General features: G+C 36.9%; 1 protein-coding gene across 10 annotated transcripts in view; it reads left to right on the plus strand.

Moving 5' to 3' along the window:
* clocka (clock circadian regulator a) overlaps positions 1-21,543 on the plus strand; it is a 93,829-nt gene that overhangs the window by 17,525 nt on the left and 54,761 nt on the right. For 9 of the 10 annotated variants that reach the window (XM_052010006.1, XM_052010014.1, XM_052010012.1 and 6 more), the window contains 5 exons: positions 2,325-2,384; positions 4,284-4,432; positions 4,549-4,640; positions 9,808-9,897; positions 11,717-11,837. In XM_052010006.1, the coding sequence (XP_051865966.1) occupies positions 2,325-2,384; positions 4,284-4,432; positions 4,549-4,640; positions 9,808-9,897; positions 11,717-11,837 (512 nt within the window). Of the gene's footprint in view, positions 1-2,324; positions 2,385-4,283; positions 4,433-4,548; positions 4,641-9,807; positions 9,898-11,716; positions 11,838-13,350; positions 13,533-21,543 lie in introns of those variants that run through there. The other variant, XM_052010016.1, reaches the window with a different exon arrangement.

Here is a 21,543-nt window from a genome sequence, read left to right on the forward strand (position 1 = left end):
GAACCTGCAGCGTGTGCACATACTTGCTTCATTTTGAAGCTGAATGCTAATGATTATATGCATATCTGTTTGGCATGTACATCATGCATGTCCTTGCTTGCAAATTTCAGTTTTTTACTAACCTATGATGTATGGTTTGTTTCTGGGCTGTATTGGACATGGTTTAAACTTTTTTTGCCACTGTGACACAATATGCCAATATTGTTGCTTATTTTGTTTTCTCAAGTTCTAGGCACAGCTCCTCAAGATTAGCTTTGCTGAAATCAATTGCTTTTGTCATTGTCATTGCGTATATCTTTATCCAATTAGTTTTGGCGTAATTGAAATCCCCTATTTGTTACCAAATTTGTTCATATTTCTTTCTGCACCTCTCTTCCAAATTGAAGACTGTTTTAAAAGGGAATTTGTTTGGTTTGTGTTCCATTAATTTTTCTACTAATTTTTAACTAATATTAATAAATTTGTTTCCTATTCTTGATGATATCTGGCGTGCTCTTTGTGTCTTTATTGTGAAAATGGACAAAATATTTGCTAAATATCAGTGCCGTTTCCTTTGGGTTCATAATTTCTCTTGTCTCTGCATTTATGGGACAAATTTTCACTTTCAATAAAATCGACTGATCCATCAACAGTACTCAGCACACTAAGCAGCATCTGTTGAGAATGAAACAATTTCGGAGAAAAAGAAATGGTTCAGTTTGATGAACTTTCACCAGTTTTGATGAAAGATCACCAAACTATAATTCTGTTTCTCAATCCACATATGCTGCCTTAATTGCTGAGTGATTACAGCATTTCTTCATTTTTCCAGCATCCACAGTATATTTTAAATTTCTATCATTCTCTTCAGACATTTGAGAAATGATATATAAAATAAACTTTGGAGGGCACAATGTTGCTGCAGATAGTACTGCTAACCAGCTCCAGCGACCTGTGTTCGTTTTTGTTTTGACCTCCAGTGTTGTCTGTGTGGTGTTTGCATATTCTCCCTACGGCCACGTGAATTTCCAGATGCTCTAGTTTCCACTCAGGTATTAAAGACATTGGTTGATAGGTTAACTGACTATGATTAAAATACACCTAATGTAGATGGGATATAAGAAAATCAGAGGGGAGCTAATGGGCATGAGAGAGAATAGGTTACAGGAAAATAAATGGGGGATTGTGTTTGATATGATTGCTCTGAGAGCTATCATAGACAATAGACTGAATACCTCCATGTCATTATGACATATGAACAGCAATATATTTTCAAAACTCATTATTTAATTTTGTTTAAAATTCAAGACCCTAATTTTTGGCAATATTTCATAATGTGATAATTTTGTGATTTTATTTTTCCCCAGAGAATCATTTACTTTAAGATTCTAAATAAATTTGTCCCTTTTTTACAATGACCTGGATTTAAAATGACTTGTTCCCTTGTTGGTTTCTTGACAAAACTGGCAGGATTACATGAATTTGTCTTCCAAGCTGCTGTTGCTAGTTTGGTTTGCCCAGATTGTCTGAAGGTTAAAACTGTCCACCTTTGTCCATGCCACTCAGTTCCTGATTTATACTTGGTCCAAAGTGAATATTGCTAGGGGGACTATGAACTACTGAGAGGTAAATGTTGTCTTTCATTATCTCATGGGTCCATCCAAGCTGATTTGACATTCTGATTTTTTTTTGGGCTACGCTCCTTTCTCCCTGCTCCCTTGATCTTATCCTTTACTTTCCATACTTCTGGTGCTGCCTATGTGGACTTTACATATTCTTCCTCTGACTACCCCATGACCTTATGAATATAGGCTATATTTAACTTCTAAATTTGTTCACCCTGCCGCTATGTTCTAGTAAGTGTACTAAATCAAATGCATTCATCTCTGGGTTTCTTAATTCATCTCTCACAATGAATGTTTTGTTTATTTTGATATAGCACCTTTTAATTTATGACAATTGTAATTTATGATTAAACTTGGATACTTGTAAGTGAATAATATAGACTGTAGTGATGCATACCTGTAATTCTCCACTTTTGGCTTAGTTGCAAGTCTACTGAAGACGATTTTTTTTATATAATCAGGATTATGAAGCAGCACTAATAATACAATGGCAACTTTGCCACTAATGCATAACTTGGCAAGATATCCCCCTTTCATATGTGTCATTTTATGTATTTTCTGCACACATTCAATACGTACAGTTTTTATTTTATTCAGAAAAGCATTACAGAACTAATTTTGTTTATGGTGAAAATTTAGTAAAATTTGTTCACGCTTAACATTTTTGGAAGGAAGATGATGTTAAGAGGTCTTCATTGCTTTTTGAACTTGTATTAACAGGGATGACCACAGTATTTTTGATGGACTGTTGGATGAAGGTGATAAGGACAAAGCAAAAAGGTGAGTTTGTACAATTAGAGAACGTTCTAGATGCAAGATCACTAGCCAGGAATTATGGAAAACATCTGCCACTTGCTCTTGCATTAAAGGCTTCACAAATTCTTGTGTATTGAATCAGTCTTATGATGATTTGGGCATCATCTTTGCTATTGCTATAAAATTAGACATGCTTTTGTGATGCCATGCATTCTGTGATATTTAATTTCTTATGTTCAGGAATGATCTTGAGGCATCTAATCTTTGAATAAGTTTTTTTTAAGTCTTGAGTAACACTTTAAAATGACTTTTATCAAAGCTGAAATATTTTGTTAATGATTCAGAAAAGTATGTAATTAAAACTTTTTACAATAGTTGGAAGTTCTTAAACCAATGGACTTTTATTTATGAAAGAATATTGGTGATAGTAAAGAAGATTTATAGGCATACTCTTTTAATAACTTGCCATGTTATGTGGAGTGCAGACAAAAGTGATCACAAACAAAACAATGGAATTAAGGAAAGATCATTCCACCCATGGACCTCACTGCAACATCCAGATCTCTTCTAAATAGGAGATTTGGCTCAGCGCACATTTACTTCTATGTAAACTCCTTGTTTGTACTTCAATGGAACTATTACTTATAGCTGTTGGAGAAAAGTACATATTAAATGAGAGGTATTTAGTTATTGTGTTATATTTAGCGTGACGTTCCCTGCTTTTTAGATTATTTTATTAATTACCTTGATTTAAATTCATACATAGTAATTTCTAGAACTACTGAACTAAACCAATCTAATTAATCTGTATTAGTAAATTAATTTAGCTGAGTTGAATTTATGATTCATTTATTAAACTAATTATTTCATTAAAATTTAACTCCCATCTAACGATAGAATCACTTAAGATAACTGCCTATTTTTGTTTAAAAAGGTGTTTCAAAAATTTGTTTTTAACAATTTACATATTTGTTCTCTGTTCCATGTACATAATTGTTCATTCACCACTGATTTATCATACATAAAATTATTTTATTTGAATAGTCTGAAGTTCTTTCAAGACAGTTTGAAGTGGAATTAGACCTAAATGAGAAATATTCAGCTGAAAAGCGACAACTGAGATGATAAACAGTACCTTTTAAATTTGTGACCTCTACTGTCTAGAAGGACAATGTCTTTAGATCCATGGGAATACTGATACCATTTGCATGTTCTTTAATTCTTGCAACAGCTTGACTTGGGGATGTATTGCAGTTCCTTTATTATATTTGGCTGTAAATTCTGGAGCTCCTCACCAAATGTATAATGGCAATTCCTATATCAGAAGGACTTCAGTGGCTCAAGAAGGTGACTAGCCATCATCTTTTCAGTAGCAGAGACGGGCAAAGCTGCTGGCCATACCAGTAATGTCAAATCCTGATAAATAAGAAACAAAGGCACACAAGGTGTTTTCTGAATTCTTTCAAAAATATTTTATTCGTAATGAGCTGAAGGAAATGCACTTTAATAAATTATTCCAATCGCAAAGAATAAGAATGAAGACTTATATTTTATTCTGCTGCATGATGATATAAAATATCAATGAAACTCTTATGTGCCAGCAATAAGGAGTGAGAGGGAAAAGGAAAAATGTCATGGGATTTTAAAAATCAATTGTTACCTCCTAATTAACATTTTGTTTTAAGATTTACAATAATCTATTAACATTTTTCTTTAAAGTTTGTTAGAAAAGATTGCTGCCCTTATTAAAGAGTAGTTGGTATGTCTTTTCAATAGCTGGCCATTTGTTTTTTTTTCCCTTTCATTACAAACTTATTGAAGATGTAATAATTTAAATTCAGAAAAATATAACTTGCAAGGATTGTGAATACTTTCTCTATTTCTAAACATAACTTCCTACTAAAAGTACTTTCATGACCTTAGGGTGTCTAGAAACAAATCTGAGAAGAAAAGACGAGATCAGTTCAATGTGTTAATCAAAGAGCTTGGCTCCATGCTACCAGGCAATACTCGGAAAATGGATAAATCAACAGTACTGCAGAAGACAATTGACTTTTTACAGAAGCACAAAGGTATTTATTTTTGTTATCTTTTTATTTTAAGATGCTTTATAATGTGTTAATTATATGTTGTGACTAATGATGCTATAAATTAATATGCTTCAATTAAAATATGCTTTCTGTTGTAGAGATCACAGCACAGTCAGATGCTAGTGAAATACACCAAGACTGGAAGCCTACGTTCCTTATTAATGAAGAATTTACTCAGTTGATGTTGGAGGTATGTAGTATTTACCAGGTACAAATGTGAACTTTCTGCTTGTATCTAGCATTATTACAATGAATGCAACTTAAAAGACTAAGAAGGTGAAGTCAGGACAAAATGGCTTGAATAACATTCTAGCCTTGATTATGTGGTTAAGCTTTTCCAAAGAATTATGATCTAATCAGTACCAAAGTGAGAGGAGAAAATTGACTTTATGATAGTTATTTTTGTTTTGATACTGGCATAAGGCCAGGATTTTTAACAGATCATCTGTTTTGTAATTAAATGTATTATGCCATTGTAACAAACCATAATTATTCATGCCACAGAAGTATGTGAAATGCTTGTTATACTCTTATGAATTGGGATTTAGAGAAGTGTTTGGGAATGAAATGGAGAAAATCTGCATTGTTTATATCATTTTCTTGTGTTTTGTTACTTTCTGACATGTTTTTCCGTTCACTTGATCACAAGCTCTCATTCCATCAGTCATATGCTCTCTTGTGTACTCCATTACAGTGATCTCTCTTCCACTATTTTTGCTTCAGTATTAACCAGCTGATATTGCTTAATTTTGCTGGTTGCACTGTGCTACTCAAAGTATTGCAATTTCTTCTGAGACAGGAATCAAGTATGAAAATAAGAAGTAAACAGTTACAGATATATTAAAATAGTGTAACTGCTTGTAAATCCAGAAGTTTTACATTGACTAGTTTAAAGATTCCATAAATCAAAAGCTATGAAAATCTCTAAATCTAGTCCATTACCTAAAAGGATTTTTTTTGCCTGTTTAAACTGGCCAAGATTTTGTGGCCCCCACATAATTTGTGCAGGTTCACTGGGTTTGTCTTGTACTTCCAAGTTAACCATATCCTCAATAGCATCATAGGATAGGGAAGGTGGGTGATCTAATGAACCCTACACATGAAATTGCTAGAAAGAAATTGCAGCTAGCAAATATTTATAATGTAATATTAGTTGATGTGGCTATATGAAGGAAAAATTATGTTTGGCAAATCTATTAGGGTTTCTTTGAGGATGAAACGCACAAGGTGGATGAGAATGAATCAGTAGATGTCCTTTGCAACAAAAAAATATTTCACGGGGAATCACACAAAACACTGTTGTGTAACATAGAGCTCCAAGGTGTTCAGTTAATAATAGCAAGGGTGGGGAATTGGTTAAAAGACAGAAAACAGAATGGGAATAAAGGGTCTCTTGCAGGTTGGCACATTTTTACTAGCAGGCTACCATAGGAATCTACTTTGGACCCACACACATTCACTACTTGAACTGATGACTTCGAGGTGAAAAAACAAGCTTGAGGATGAATCAAAGCTAGATGACAAGATGAGCTATGAGGAGAATGCAAAGGAATATAGACTGAGTGAGTTTTCAAAATGGTGACGGATAAATTATAACATGGGAAAATCTGAGGCTTGAGTAAAAAGAATAATACTTCTTAAATGTTGATAAAGTACTAAGCCTTGGTATAGAGAGCAACCTTGTGCTGGTTTGTCAAGCCAACGAGCAAATATAAAAAGAAATTAGGAAGACTAGAAAATGGGGGAGAAAACTGTGGAAGCTAGAAATTGAAATAGTTCTGATGAAGCATTAACTCTGTTCCTTTTGTTACGGACTCAGTGAAAGTTCCTTTAAGATAGAGAGTGTGTGTGTATGTGTGTGTGGGGCGTGCTTACGTCAATAGAAGATAAAGGACGTAATGACGTTGTTGAAGAAGTCAGAAGAAGAAGCAGAGAGAGAGAGAAGGGAGAGAGACACCAGCCTGCTTGTTTTCTCTATCGATGGATGAGAAACAATAACTGTGTTTGCCACTGAAATCCATGTATGGAAGTCGGAAGTAATCCGGTGGAGTTCACTTTATTGCTGACCTGTAGAAGGAAACAGGTATTTATGTGTGGACGACCACGATTCGGATGCTTTTCGGGGTGAGGAAGTCACTACCGAGTAAACCCTGAAGTGTCGTTTGGGTTCCATCGTGGAACATTTGGATTTCGTATTTACTCTCTCTATGTTTCCCTACATCTACGTCTTCTGACAACGGTGGTTGTTGAAGAAGCCCTTGCTCATGTTCCACCTTTTGGCTTGCGGAACTGAACTTTAAGAATCATTCCGGAACTTGGAGTTTTGGACTTTGTCACACACACACACGACGAGTTTAGTTTTGGGGTTAACGTTCGAGGTTTAACATTTTTGAATTCTAACATACTAACATTTTTACTTTTATTTTACGTATTATCATAAGTAGTAATTAATAAAATAGTTTTTAACACTGAATCATGCTCAGTGTGGTTCTTTTGTTGCTGGTTCGTGACACTTTTTTCATTGGTGTTGCCTAACTTGCTGAGTGTTTCCAGCATTTTCTGTTGTTAATTCGGAAGGTGAATTATGTGTTTATTGCATGATAGTTGGAATGCAAAAGTAAGAAAGTCTTATTGAGATTGTAGAGCCTTTTAAAGACTATGGACCACTCGATGTGTTTTTTATTTCTGTATTTAAAGTATTGCAGTGTAGATTCAATAAATTCATTCCTGAGACGAAAGATTGAATAAGGTTGGCCTGTCCACATCAGGGTTTAGAAAAATGAAAGGTAATCACACTGAGAGAAACAGAATAAGTAATGGACCATTTAGGACCGAGATGAAGAATTTTTTTTCAAATGTTTACAAGTCCTTCTGAATTCTCTATCTCAATGGTCTGTGGATGTTCAAATCACTGAGTGTATTCAAGGCTGAAACTGATACAGTTTTTTGTTTTGGAACGTCTGTGAATTAGAGAATGTGGGAAAGAAAATAGACAAAGTGCAGAATCAGATATTAACTTATTGAATGGTGGAGCAATTTTAAGGAGCTGCACGGCCTATTCTTGCTTCTAGTTCTTGTGTTTTAAACCATACTGCTGGCGGTCAAAGTGGTTACAAAGTATGAATGTCTCAGCATGTGTCTGACATTAAAGAGCATTCATAAACATTGCAAAACTAAATGTTCTAACTATTAAAATTATAACAGTTGTTGAAATACAGACTTAAATACACTAAAACAATTGAAAAGAAATATAAATGATCCAAATCTTGCATTTGGCTATGGTACCTGCTTCTCTCCATTCAGCTAAATGAAGATGCTATTGAAAAGACACATTTACCCATCCAGGTGGTTCAAGCACATTTCTAGTATAAGTGCTAGATAATTGCATCAGCCTTGTGTTCGCTCATTCAGTGTTGGAACATATTCTGGGAAAAATATTATGAACAGCAGATAGCATGTTGTGGATTTCTGTGTTCACGTGGAGTTTCCAAATTAACTTTCAGTTATGCGGAAAATTTTTGGTGTTACATTGGTATCTGCCAATATTTCTGCACAAAATTCCTCAGGCCAGCATCATTTTGCATTTGTCAGGCACAATGAATTTTGGCAAAATAATAGCTGTTTCACAGTATGTTAATTTCCATGTGTAATTCAGTTAATCCTCTTAATTATTGAAGTGCTTAGAAACCTTTATATCCGACCCCCAGGAGTAGCACTGCTAAACAATTACAGATCGTATCAGTCTGGCTAACGGTAGCCAAACTTTAGAAGCTGGACTTGAGCTGGGTTTTTCAGCAAATCCTCAGTCTCTCAATTGTCTGCTTTCACTATTAATCTTTCTGTTATATTTTTTCTGATCTTCTGGATTACATGCATTATAATTGCACTGATTACAAAGGGAATTTCCATTTGTAGCTGTAATGCAAATACTCCAGGTGAATTTTGTGCCTCTCATTTATTTATTTGTGTCACATTTGGTGAAAATAATCCAAGCTTCTTCTTTGGATTTGTGGACCTTTCAAAGTAAAAAGGCACATAACCTCCGTGTTTGACTTAACTTTGTGATGCTCATCTTGGGGATAGGTTAAGAGAGGCAAAGAGAAGGAAAGAAAAGAGTTGTAATATTAAAAGTTACACAACAGCTATTTGGAGAATAGAAGATTTGCACAAAGAACAATATTACAATGACAATATAATCTGTGTTTTACCTTTGTTAATTGAGGGAAAAGTATCTGCCAGGATAACAGGGTGAATTTTCTTGCTCTTCCAAAAGAGTGCTCTCGAATCTTTTTATCTAACCAAGGAGGCAGGTTCCTTGTTTAATTCTTATGAGAAGGAAGATGTGTCCAGTAGTGCAGCACTCATTCTGTGCTGTCCTGGAGTGTGAGTCTAGATTTTTGTGCATCTGTGTCTGAATGGACTGGAGCCAAAGATATCAAAAGTGCTACGAATTGAGTGTCTGGCACCAACAGGACAACTTAATCCTTGCAATTTAGCTGAGAAGAGTGGTACTATTAGAGCTATCAACCTTGCTCTTTTGAGAGTGTTTCGTAATTAGAAAGAGATTTTGCACTATCATACAAAAGCAAAATACAACGAGTGCTGAAAATCTGAAATAAAAACAAAAATGTTGAAATTACTCAGCAAGTAGTTCGGTGCCTGTGGAGAGTGATACAGAATTCAAGTCATGTTGAGAATCATTCATCAAGTGAAATGTTCTGAACGTTAACAGTTTCTCCATCTACATATCCAACTGATATCCTGATGTTTCTGATTATTTTATGATTTTAATATTGTAGCTTAGTTTGGTGCACAGAACGGGTTGCACGAGGCTCCCAAAATTTGCATTGCTTCATATTTCAGTGGCATTATTATAGACTGAATCTTTGAAACTAAACATGCGCAGTGTAAAATTGCCAAGAATCAGAGATATGTAATTTTAAAAAAGTGAAATTATCTACATTTAAATGTGAAGCATTCTCTAAATATTACTCAGTCTTCCAGCCAATATAATTTTGTCGTTTTCTGAACCGTTTAATTACGTATGAATTTTTTTTGTTAATTTAGATGATTAATTATATTTTGCATTTAGAATTGCGTTTCAATTGATAAAAATGCTAATGGCTGTGTAGAATGACACAAGACTTTCAAAGCAAAGCCACGTTGCTGCATATTTTATTGTGTACTTGCAGGTTTACGAATGTAGAAGTGCTCTGGCCACTGCTATTTTTGTGCTGATTCTATTTAAAGTGGGGATGTAACATTAACGGCACTAATAAAAGTTTAATATTGCAGAGTTCTGTTATAGCAACTATAATGCCCATATGGCATGAAATTATTTTTCATTCTCCTTTCAGGCATTGGATGGTTTTTTTATAGCAGTGACAACTGATGGAAGCATAATACATGTGTCAGAAAATGTGACTCCTTTACTTGAACATTTGCCAGTAGGTATATTTTTAAATTGTTTGGCAACCTGCATTTATAGTGGGTTTGTTAAATTTTGAATCCTCTTTCACTGTATAAAAATGTAATGTTCAAATAAACACACACTTCTACGAAAACAAAATGTAGGTTCTCCCCAAGTTATGAATACCCAACTTATGGACGGCTCATACTTATGAATGAGCAATTGGGTGAGCAGCAGGATGAATTTTTGTTTTGTACAATTTTAGAGTGAAAAAAGGAAAGGAGCATCATGCAAAAGTTTGTGCACCCCAAGAGATTTGAGCTCTCGGATAACTTTTACCAAGGTCTCAGACCTTCATTAGCTTGTTAGGGCTATGGCTTGTTCACAGTCATCATTAGGAAAGGCCAGGTGATGCAAATTTCAAAGCTTTCTAAATATCCTGACTCCTCAAACCTTGTCCCAACAATCAGCAGCCATGGGCTCCTCTAAGCAGCTGCCTAGTACTCTGAAAATTAAAATAAATGATGCCCACAAAGCAGGAGAAGGCTATAAGAAGATAGCAAAGCGTCTTCAGGTAGCCATTTCCTCAGTTCGTAATGTAATTAAGAAATGGCAGTTAACAGGAATGGTGGAGGTCAAGTTGAGGTCTGGAAGACCAAGAAAACTTTCCGAGAGAACTGCTCGTAGGATTGCTAGAAAGGCAAATCAAAACCCCTGTTTGACTGCAAAAGGCCTTCAGGAAGATTTAGCAGACTCTGGAGTGGTGGTGCACTGTTCTACTGTGCAGTGACACCTGCACAAATATGACCTTCATGGAAGAGTCATCAGAAGAAAACGTTTCCTGCATCCTCACCACAAAATTCAGCTCAGAAGTTTGCAAAGGAAGATCTAAACCAGCCTGATGCATTTTGGAAAGAAGTCCTGTGGACTGATGAAGTTAATATAGAACTTCTTGGCTGCAATGAGCAAAGGTATGTTTAGAGAAAAAAGGGTGCAGAACTTCATGAAAAGAACACCTCTCCAACTGTTAAGCACGGAGGTGAATCGATCATGCTTTGGGCTTGTGTTGCAGCCAGTGGCACGGGGAACATTTCACTAGTAGAGGGAAGAATGAATTCAATTAAATACCAGCAAATTTTGAAGTAAACATCACACTGTCTGTAAACAAAAAAAAAGCTGAAGGTGAAAAGAGTATGGCTTCTACAACAGGATAACGATCCTAAACACACCTCAAAATCCACAATGGACTACCTCAAGAGGCACAAGCTGAAGGTTTTTCCATGGCCCTCAGTCCCCTGACCTAAACATCATCAAAAATCTGTGGACAGACCTCCAAAAGATCAGTGCATGCAAGACGGCCCAAGAATCTCTCAGAACTAGAAGCCTTTTGCAAGGAAGAATGGGCGAAAATCCCCCAAACAGGAATTGAAAGACCCTTGGCTGGCTACGGAAAGCGTTTATAAGCTGTGATACTTGCCAAAGGGGGTGTTACTAAGTACTCACCATGCAGGGTGCCCAAACTTTTGCTTCAGGCCCTTTTCCTTTTTTGTTGTTTTGAAACTGTAAAAGATGGAAATAAAAAAAGTAACCTTGCTTAAAAATGTTATCTTTAACTTTATGCCTTTTGGAAATCAGGTCATTTTTTACTCGCTTAGCTATTCACAGTAACAGAAATTTTGACCAGGGGTGCCCAAACTTTTGCATGCCACTGTACGTGTATATAAAAAAGGAAAATATTACCAGTGTTTTGGAAACATCCAGAAACAATTCTTGTTTTCAAGGAATTAGAATTTTGACATTTTTAATGTCAACCTCTAATTGTATAGACCTATAATTGTTTCATTTTCTCTTCATAGTCAGATCTCCTGGATCAAAATCTTCTAAATTTTCTGCCGGAAGTGGAACATTCAACAGTTTATAAATTCCTCTCCTCTCAAATATTGGAAAGTGATTCTTTGATCCCAGATTATTTAAACTGTAAGTGGATCTGATAACTTGCTGGGATTTTTTTCTTTGTTTAAAATACTTCTGCCTAACTGCTTACCAGTTGGTATTATAAACAAAAATCATCCATGAAATAAAAAGAAGCTAGTTCTGTGGGGATACTAAGTTCCATTTTCAGTTGGTCTTGTAGTTAGTACGAAGATTTTCAAACTATTATTTTGATAATGTCTTGGCAGTTTCCATTTGAAATTAGAATTGGTGTACAATAATTGTAAACAGATCTGTTTTTTTTAATATTGCCCATGTGTTTGATATTTCTGTATTTAAAAATATAAGAAATAGCCATTTGATCTATATTCTGATTTTAATTAGCATAATATTTCAACAAGGAAACACTTTGTGCTTGTAACAAAAACGGTGCTGCATTTTGAAAGTTCTTTGTAACTGTCTAGAACAAATAAAACTTTTGTTTTTCACTGAAAATCACAGAAATTTATGGCAGAGAAAGAGTCCGTTCTCCCCATTCTATGTTGCCTAGAGTAGAGGTGTTTAGGTTATTCCTTTATCCTGGCTTTTGATCTTTAAAGGATGTGTGACTTCTAGGTATACAATAAGCATGTTGAGGGTTTCTGCCTCTACCACCCTTTACAGCCAGGCTGTCTCCCTGTTCTTTGCTTAAAATAATTTCCCCACTCTCATCTAATTTTTCAGCCAGATATTTATGTTGTTGCTAAGGGGAATCTGCATCCTCTCTAGGCCTCCCATAACTATTAATACCTCAACTAAATTACCCCTGAGCCACCTTGGTTCTAAAGAAAACAATTTTGACATGGATAGTCTTTCATTACTAAAATTCTCCAGTCTTAACAATATCCTTGTGCATCTCCTCCAACAAGTGCTATTACATAAGTCTTCTCATATTTTCAGTGTTATATATTTATGAGAATGGTTCACATAGAGCAATAATTCATTTGAATGACACATATTTAGTCCAGAAATTTTGAGTGATTGTTACTTATCAAATACCTGCATTGTTGATGATGAACATTCAACTGTTCAGAAGTAGTGAATTGTTGTTATGTATTTCATCATTTTTGTTTTTAAATGAATTCAATTTTTATGCAGAGCAAATATAACCAGATCTATGTTTCTCCTTCAGTTAAGGTTTTCCACACACAGACCCTCCAGGGGTAAGGTCTGCACATGTGAAGATTGAAAAATCTTGCATGCTTTTTCATGTCTTCTGCAGTCATTGCCCATTCTATATCAGTGGTGAATAAACACGTTGGCCGTTATTTCTTTGGTCTTGCTGATAGTAGTTGAAAAATTGTACTGTTTATTACATATTCAACTATCAACTCTTTAAAAGTTTTTTACTTGTTTGTATGGACAAATGTAATACTTTTCTCTATATTATGATTAGAAACTCCCCGTGTAGCATCTTGATAAGGAATGCATTTATGTTTAGGTGTCTACCACCTCTCAGGGATACCACTTAAAAGAGGTTCTAACAAAAAGAAAACTTGAAACAGAAGATTCCACTGCCTTGAATGCTTATTTTGAAACACTCAGAATTAAGAAAGCCAACACAAAAGTTTATCCAACCAGCACTGGAATTTTATTGCCAGTTCTTGGACATGGCATATCATCCCAGAAAATCCAATTGGAGACACGGGCAGGAGGAAGAAAAAATTAGGCTCATGACTGCAGCAATGAGAAGTCATTTGGGTATGTACCATGGTGACAGAGTTCCTAGCTCAGCATTCTTGACTCCTCAAAAAAAATCAAATCTTCTTCTGGTACCTTGACGTCATTTTACTACCCAGGATATAAAAATTACACATGTAAAAATGATGAGATAAGTACTCCGTTACTTTTGCAAAATATTAGTTTGCCTGCCATGTATGGAGGATCATCCTGAACTTATTGGTTGATATTGATTGGCCAGCACAGTTAGGTAGAAAATCTTAGACCTTTTTTTTTTAAATACAGAGACCCTTGGCTACACTAAGCTCTCTTTGATCAAGCCTGTTACTTCACAAGTGTAGATGCATTTTAATTTTTATGCTTCCCCCTTGAACCCCACAACCTATTCAAACAGAATTATATAACGTTAATGTTTCCTGGTCAACCAGATGTTAAAGTTATTTTCTATGTTTAGCTAGTTATCAAGGAATCATGCATATAAATAAATGACCAGTTACCTTTTAAAGAAACAATACATTTTGTTTGACTTGGTGCAAATGAGGATATTATTCTTTCAGAGATTGTTAAGGTGCTTTAATAATGTGATTCTGCTGATATTGTATGGTGGAACTTAAATCATTGAAGATTTATGAAGCTCTGTTGCAGAACTAGCAAATTGCATTAGTTACTTGCTGTCTAGGAGGAGCATAAAAAAACTAGGCTGGAGAAGGTAGATGGAGCTTTTGGACACATTGAAGGCCAGAATCACAATAGAAACAGTTTACTTTGATAATATTTTGGAAATAGGTTGTCAATTATGTTTTGTTAATCATTCTTGTGTTCAAATACAACCTTCATAAGTTTACTGACCCTGCTAGTAGAGGAGGAAAAAAAATATTTCATTAAATATTTTGCCAAATTTATTGCTGCTGATTTTTGTGGGGAAGAAAGGCAGGGGAAAAATATGAAATTTTTTTTCTGATTAAATTTAGTTGTATTTTCAGAGCCATGGCTTCCTTTTATTAGGGAATTCGGTGTTCTTTCAGGTAAGATTAAAGAATTTAGACTTTAGGCAATGCATAAATATTATGGCTGATACTCAGATTTTGATCAGGTTAACACCTCACTATCAGGTACTCATGGTGCTATTCCTGGCAAGCTCTTCTACTCTCACTGAATCAGGACAGTATCCCTGCCTGCATTAGTAGTGATGGTATAGTAAAGAATGTACTGGTCCACAGGACTACAGATTACTTGCTGCTTACAGTTTGCAATGACTCATGGAAGGACTGGGTAGATCCATTCTACATCTAACCCATATTTTAGGGCTATGCCACACAGTGTAAAGGAGGCCATCCTTGGTGTGAAAGCAAGACCATCTCCACAAGGACATTCTAACTAATGTTGTCATGTGACAGATCGGTAGGATTGTAAAGCTTCCTCACTAATTTTCTCACCACCCTTGCAAGACCTAACCTTGTAGCTATTCCTTCAGGACTCAGGACTTGGACTTAGTTCAATCAGTGATGATGTTACCATTTTTGGTGATTGAAGTCCTGCGTTTGCAGTACATTCAGCACCCTTGCTACTGTCACCATCAGCTGAGGAATGTTGATGGGTCTACAAGAGATTTCCTTGCCTTTGTTTGCTTTGCTGTGAGACCTTGTGGCATGAATCATCATTGAGGAATCCTAGTCTTTCCTGACTGAATATAACTCTGCTGCCAACTCTGGTCCATCCCGTCAATGGGAAAATACATATCTATGGATGGCGATGAATAGTTGGAGAGGGTGGCTGAAAGATATAATTCTCCAAGTATGAATATATTGCTCATTTAGTCTATGAGGTGGCACATCCAGATCCTTGTGAAGAGGACTCTGCAGGGTTCCCTGAGTTGAACACTGTTTTCCTTCATCAAATTCATATTCAGTGCTATGTGATCAATCTGGTTATATTTTTGCCATATTGTTGTCGGGCCATTTCAAAGAGCAGTTAAAAGTCAATGTATCTGGAGTTACAGTTAGACTAGACTGATGTAAGGGAGGGTAACTTGCTAGTTTTGTGGTCACCTTTACTGATGCTAGCATTTTTTTGTTGTTATTTAACTAACTGAATTTCCCACCTGTGTTTTTGAGTTTTGAATTTGCTTCTCCTGATTATTGGCCCTGTTAAGTAATCACTATGCTGTCTTGCTATTACTGTCAAAACGGGACAAATCCTTACTTAATGGAAGAGCTTGTCAGGAATAGTTGATGAATACCAGAACATAAGAAAATAGGAGCAGGATTAGGCTATCAGGCCCTTCAAGCCAGGCCTGCCATTTAATATTATCATGGCTTATCTATGCTGGCCTCAAGTTCCCTTCTGTGCCATTTCTCCGTCCCCCTCTATTCCTCAATCTATCAAATACTTATCCATCTCCACTCGAAATACTTCTGATGATCCAGCTTCCACTACCTGTCAGAACAGAGAATTCAAGAGATTTGCCATGCTCTGTGAGAAGAAATTTCTATGCATCTCAGTTTTAAATTACTGGCCCCTTGTAATTATGTTTGCTTGTTTGAGACTCTCCCACTAGTGAAAACATTCCAATTTCTACCCTGTCAAGCTCCCTTAGGATGTATATTTAAAACTCCAAGAAATATGGGCCCAAATTATTTAGTCTCTCTTGGTATGACAACACTCTCATTCCCAGGAACTAGCCTGGTGAATCTTCTTTGCACTGCCTCCAATATTACTATATTTTTTTCTAAAGTAAGGGGGCCAAAACTGTACATAGTGTTCCAGCTGAGACCTTGCCCCACCCTTAATAATTACAACAAAACCTCCCTATTGTTAAACTCCAACCCCAACCTCTTTTGCTATGAAGGCCAAAGAGCCATTTGCTGCCTTAACTACTTGATGGACCTGCCTGCTAACTTTTTGTGATTCATGCACTAGAACATCTAGATCCCTCTGTACTTCACTCACTTGCAGTCTCTCTCCATTTAGATAACAACTTGCCCTTTGATTTCTCCTATCAACGTGCATGACCTCGCACTTCCCCACGTTAAACTCCATTTGCCAGTCCTTTGCCCACTCACTAATTTATCTATATCCCATTGCAGAATAACAGTAACCTTGACACAACATGCCCTTCCATCTATTTTCGTATCATCCGCAAATTTGGAAACCTTGCATACTGTTCCTTCCTCCTGAAGATGAGCTACTAACCTGATGAAGCTACTCCATTCAAGAGAAGTAACAGGCTGTAGGTAGGGCTAAGTGATTCCTCAATCAAAGGATCAAAGTGTAAGGTTATGCTTTCTCCACCATTCAGTAAAAACATAGCTTATCTGTTACCTCAGCACCACTTTCTTTCACTAACCCCATATCCCTTGATTACGTAACATCTCAAACGCTATCTCTGTCTTGAATATATTGAGTGAATGAACCTCATCAACCCTCTTGGGTTATATTGGCCAGTCACATTGCTGTGATTGGCAGAGCCCAATTAAACCACTAATCCATGAAAATGGATGGTTGATGATCAGTGCAGACTTGATCGGTTGAAGGACCAGTTTCTATGCTGTATGTTTATGGCTCAAATATTACTGTCCTCTGATGGCAGAACATGAGTGTAAAGGAAAATATTGAAGCGTTTGAAATCACCACCCAGAATTGCTGACTGACTAATCCAGCTGAAATCCCCACATTCATCAAAGTTGGACTTTGATTTACTTCCTGTATGTCTTGAGTTCACTGCATGTGACAAAGTCCATGACCCCTGACATCCTTCCACATGAGAAATATTTCAGATTTTAGTGTATTTTTATGTAAAAAGGTGCTACCTGATGCCATTTCTGAATTTTAAGATTATACTCCCTCTGGATTTCCTCACTGGAGGAAATTAATTTTATTTAACTGCTAAAGAAAATCCTTTGATCATTTTGGATATCGATTTCACCTTCCAGCAGTCGAGGAATATAGAGCAAGCTTATCTGATCTGTCCCCAAACAAAATACTTTCAGACTTGGTATTATTCTCTGCTGCACAGTCTCCAAAGCAAAACAATATCCTTTCTGAGATGGTGCCAAGAATAGAAAACAGAATTCTAATGGTCTCTCCATTTTCATCTGAAGCATTGGTTTTGATTTCTAGCTTTCTTAAAGGTATTTTCAGAAACTATTTGATCAGCCTGCTTCCAAAATCTCATGTAATCTTATTTTCTAGGGTTGCTACAGAGAAACCTCAAATGCCCAAAGTGGATGTTAAGGTTCAAATTTTTAGCTTGCCTTGATCATAGGATGCGGTTTTTCCAGAAGGAATTGAACCACATACCAAAAACAACTGGGGGCATAATTAAGAATCTGTCTGCTAGTCTCAAAGTGAGAGTGTGCTTCTTGTATGCACTGTAACTAACAATCTCTCTCAAGGATTTGGAGTGTTACTTAAAGTCGTTGCTAGGCTTTCATTTTTCACTTGCTGCTAGAGTTTTAAGAAGCCTTTTGGAAAAAACATCTGGGACTCCCTGGAAGAATTTTTCCAGACATGCTAGCAAATTATCAGGCCTTTTTATAGAAGTTATTTCAGAATGTCACCTAAAGAAAGTGAATGCTATGCTACATCAATGGAGATCTTGGGAAAGGGGAATCTTGTTATGAGGCCCCCTTTGCCTAGAGGAGGAAAGGAAGCCAGTTACCACCCCACCCCCCCCCCCCCCCCCCCCCCCCCTTGGGTGCAGGTCCTCTCTGCCTACAGATCTCATACCGTCACTTTGAGTGCTGTATCTGAGAATAAGTCACAGAGAGAGACAGCTAGGAAACTGGCCTTTTGGCTCACTGAATCCATGCCAGCCATCAACCACCCATTCCTACACTAATCCTGTACTAATCCATTTTACTTGCCCCACATTCCCATTAACTCCTTCCCAGATTTTAACACTCATTTACACGCTAGGGGCATTTTACACTGGCCAAATAACCAACCAACCCTCACATTTTTGGGACATGGGAGAAAACCAGAGCATCTGGAGGAATCCCATGTGGTCAGGGAGGATGTGCACTGGAGATCAGGATCAAACTCTGGGTCCCTAAAGCTGTGAGCAGCAGCTCTACTAGCTGCACCACTCTGCTACCCTATTTTCAATTTTTGAGCCGCCCAATCATGGTGTGAGCTATCCTGATGCTGTTGTTCATCAGCCTGAGCACCTCACACCTGTAAAGAAAGTGGGTAAGTAGAGGATGCAGATACCGTGTTGTGAAAATTGTCTTTTCAATGCTTCTGCTAAATCTGTAGAGCTCTGATTTAATGCTTGCAGGCATGTTTAAATCCCCAATTAACTTCAAAACCATGAGCTAAAATCAGACTTTCAAACAGGTTTACTTTGTTAGCATAGCCTGTGCTCTTTCCCCAAAATTATCTTGCCATCTTTGGTAATCAGAACAAGTGCTCAAACAAATCTTAGATTACCCCTTTATCTCCCAAAAAGTTTCCCAACACAATTCACATATTCACAGTTGCTTAATTCAAATTATTTGATATTTTTAAGCATTTGAATTTTTCTGTACTATTTTTTGTTGCCTAATTCAAATTGTAGGATTATTCAGATTTTATAAACACAGAAAAAGCACTGAACATTCTAACTGGAGTAAATTATTCAACCTGTTTTACCTTTTCTGAAATTCATGTAGTTCATCCATGACTTGTATCTTAACTTCATTTATCTATAAAATTCCACGTCTGTTAGTAGAACATGTATCCTCCTGACAAAGAATGCATTAACACATCTTTATTCATCTGCTTTCTAGGTCTACGCTTGCTATCTACTGTGTATAATTTAAAACATTTCTTCCTGAATCCTTCCAAGGTGTTTGAGTAACATTGCTCGCAAGCATAGAAGGCAAAAAGTGAGGATGTTGCAATGGATTTATAATTTAGAGTCTAGTTGTGTGAAAGTATTTGTTTGTAAATTGTTCGATTAGAAAGGGGGAATGAGATGATTTGTAAGAGGAATAAATATAATGTGTCAAACAACTCTGTTCCCTCCTTCAAATTCATGTAGCAAAGATTCAGAACCTAAAATAGTGAGTGGTTTGAGAATTGCTTTCATTTCCATGGAGGATGGGGAGTGCCTTTGTATTTTGATAATCAGCCCAAAAGGAAAACATTCCACAAAACCAAATCTGAAAACCCTGAAAGTGATGCACATTTAACCCATGGCTATTCAATTTGAGAAGGCAACATATCAGATTTGCTGTTCAACCTGTGAAGGAAATAAACTTACCTGTGCTTTTGAATGCATGTTTTAGGTGCCTTAGCATGGGGTGGTTTTGTGAGTTTTTGCTGCCACCACCACCAGTTTTTTAAAAAAAAGTCTGTACTGTTTAATGCCAGCATATAGCTCTGAAAATACATGTTAGCAGTCACAGGTATGGAAATCATATTGGGAAGGAGTGCATCGGAGAGGAGGAAGCCAGTATGATCATCAACAGAGGGAAGATAAAATGGCAACAGTTGACGTTTTTATTGGTAGCAGTCAGTTTTGTTTGCTTTCTAGGTTGCCTGCTCCAATCAGCTTGTAGATAATCTGTGACAAGGTATGAACCCTCATTTATGACTAGGCTGTGTAGTTCATAGCAGATTACCGTGAACCTTGAGGCCTACTCTGCTGAGTCCTGCAAGGATTCTGCAGCATGGCCCAGTGACATCTGTTGAATGCATGTTATGCCCTAGTGTCAAAAACTATGTAGTCAGTGAATGGCATAGTCAGTCCATCACTAATGCTTGATTTGGCCTGGTGGTTCGAAAGCAGTTTATGGTCCTGTGGCAACAAGCTATTGAAAGACACATTTCTTTCCTTCTACAGTGTAATAACATTTGTGTGGTCAGTGAAATCCTACACCGTTGGGAAGGTTGCAAGTATTACAGTGTTATATGCTGCCTGCTATCTGGCAAAAGAGAATAAAATTCATTGAGCTCGTAGAAAAGCAAGCATTAATGGTCTCCTTTATGCCACAATGGGCAAGAAAAGTGTGAACGTATCTCCAACTCATCCTAGCCACAATGAGCTTGATATCCTTTAGCAAAACAATTTTGTCCTGTCCCAAGTTTGGAGCAGGTGGCCTATTATCATGAGGACATCCTTCCTGAAGCATAGATGCATCTTGTGTGGTCCTCGCTGGAATTTGGGGAGGACAATTACTAACTAAAGATCCTTGCTGGATATGGCTTCCTGCTGGAAAAACCTACTTCTCTTTCCCCCTCCTTCCCTGCTCTCATTTTCTATCAGTTTGTCTTGTTCTGTGTGCCTTTTTGTTATTCCTCTCAAATATTCTGTATCCCAAGGTAAGTGCCGACAAATCTAACAAGGCATGTGAGCAATTTGTTGGGCAGAATCCTTGGAAGTCCTTCAGTATCTAGCAGGCTACTCCCATTCAGCACAATAAAGAACTCTAGGCAGCACTAAGCACGTTTTGGTTCCTGACAACAGCCAGTGAATCTGAAACCAATGAATCTGCAACCAAACTGCAAATAGAATGCTTTCAATGCTTTTTGAGGGGATTCTTGCCTACTGCTGAGCATTCCTTCAATTCTGTAAATAACTGTGTCCTAATCTTCCCTCGTTTCTACCACTGGTTGCAGTTCTTGGCTATCCAAAAGAATCTGCATTAAGATAGAGTTGTGCTCAAGGCAGGGGTCTTTGGAGGCAGGGTGGGTGTGGAAATAAAAGATTCTTAGCAGTACTATCTGCAGCTTACAAATGTGTTGAGATTGTGAGTTGAGGGGAACAGGGTTGTGAGTGGAGGAGTCCAGTATAAAGATGCCAGCTTCTATTTAAGCCATTCTGTTAACAATGAATTTCATTACAGACACTCTGCAGTTGGCATACATTATATTCTCCACTGGGGTAAGGTCATCCAGTTTGACTGCTGGCAAGCTGCTGGAGCCTGTGTTTGTGCTCCACTCTCCTGGAAGACAGGAATTTTGTGTTTGAAACTACTGGTGCAGTTATGGGATGTAACATTTGAAGATGCATTCATTGACTGACACTGGAGTGTGTAGTCATTGGACT

Source organism: Pristis pectinata, chromosome 2, assembly GCF_009764475.1.
Source record: "Pristis pectinata isolate sPriPec2 chromosome 2, sPriPec2.1.pri, whole genome shotgun sequence".
NCBI lineage: Eukaryota > Metazoa > Chordata > Chondrichthyes > Rhinopristiformes > Pristidae > Pristis > Pristis pectinata.